The sequence below is a fragment of the Solanum tuberosum genome, unplaced genomic scaffold (genome assembly GCF_000226075.1).
Source record: "Solanum tuberosum cultivar DM 1-3 516 R44 unplaced genomic scaffold, SolTub_3.0 scf00013, whole genome shotgun sequence".
NCBI classification, from domain to species: domain Eukaryota; kingdom Viridiplantae; phylum Streptophyta; class Magnoliopsida; order Solanales; family Solanaceae; genus Solanum; species Solanum tuberosum.
In genome coordinates, this window is record NW_006238940.1 from 1629326 (window position 1) to 1630461 (window position 1136).

General features: G+C 37.9%; 1 protein-coding gene across 1 annotated transcript in view; it reads right to left on the minus strand.

Moving 5' to 3' along the window:
- Positions 1–1136, minus strand: part of LOC102600974 (rhomboid-like protein 19) — an 11055-nt gene continuing 9919 nt past the window's right edge. Inside the window, exon 8 of the mRNA XM_006339965.2 lies at positions 1–227. Coding sequence (XP_006340027.1) covers positions 125–227 — 103 coding nt within the window. The 3' untranslated portion in view covers positions 1–124. The remainder of the gene's footprint in view (positions 228–1136) is intronic.

A 1136-nucleotide genomic window follows, 5' to 3' on the forward strand; every position in this document is an offset into this window, starting at 1 on the left:
GAAATTGGAAAAGAGAAAAATGTACATTAAACAAGAGAATCCAAAAGAGTACACTGCCAAAAATGTGCACAATCTTCTAGTTTCTATCGGACAAGAAAACGCGTTACATATTATAGACCAACTTCTACACATTATCATTCACATCTCTTTCTGATTCTTCACCCTTCTTTCCAGCACCCAAAAGCTCAGCTGCCAATCTTTCTTCAAGTGCTCTCGCACCTCTTTCCCTGCAATTTATAACTCAAAATATACAATATCACCATGCAAGACGAAAAGAATCATAACAAATATGAAACTATCCGGACTGGAATAAACAATCCTAATTTCTCACAAATTCCTTTTATACGAGCTCTACTTAAATGGAATGTGATATACACTTGTCCACGCATCCAAAACAACTCATTCATTGGTTGGTGACTTCAGATTGGAGCACTGAAAGAATAAACTCTCATTTGACCATGTCATACATGTTATGTGTGTTAACACCAACCAAGTCAAAAGGATCCGACCCACTACACTAACCCACTTGGGTGGGCTAAGCCCAAATACAAAGAAAAGAAATAATATCTAGGCTAAAGCTTGGGCACCCAATAATGGATCCGCAGCATGGTTATATCCAAGCCCAACAATCATAAATAAATGACAAGAGTATAGTTTTCTCATCTAGGGTTAACTGCATACAGGATAGTGAACAAGTTAGAAATTAAGTAGATGTTAATATTTGGTTATGGACAATCATCAAAAAGAACATTAGAAACTCTTGCATGCAACAACATACCCAGTGAAATCACACTAAGAGGAGTCTGGGGAGGGTAGAGTGTACGCAGACATTACCCCTACCTCGAGGAGGTAGAGAGGTTGTTTCCGAAAGACCCATACAACAAAAAACATAGAAATAGAAAATAAAAATGAAGATTTTGTTAACCAAAGCTTTATCGCCTATAGGAAACACGTCACTACCACAATATATGACAAGACATCATTGAATTCTTCATTAACGTATTACCCAGATCATTCTCATAAATGACCAGGGCATGAATGCATTGTGTACTGAACTGATAACTTATCTTCAAGGGAATTTTTCTACATTGTCTATCTTCTCTGATACTGGGGGTGGGGGGGGGGGGGGACAGTAG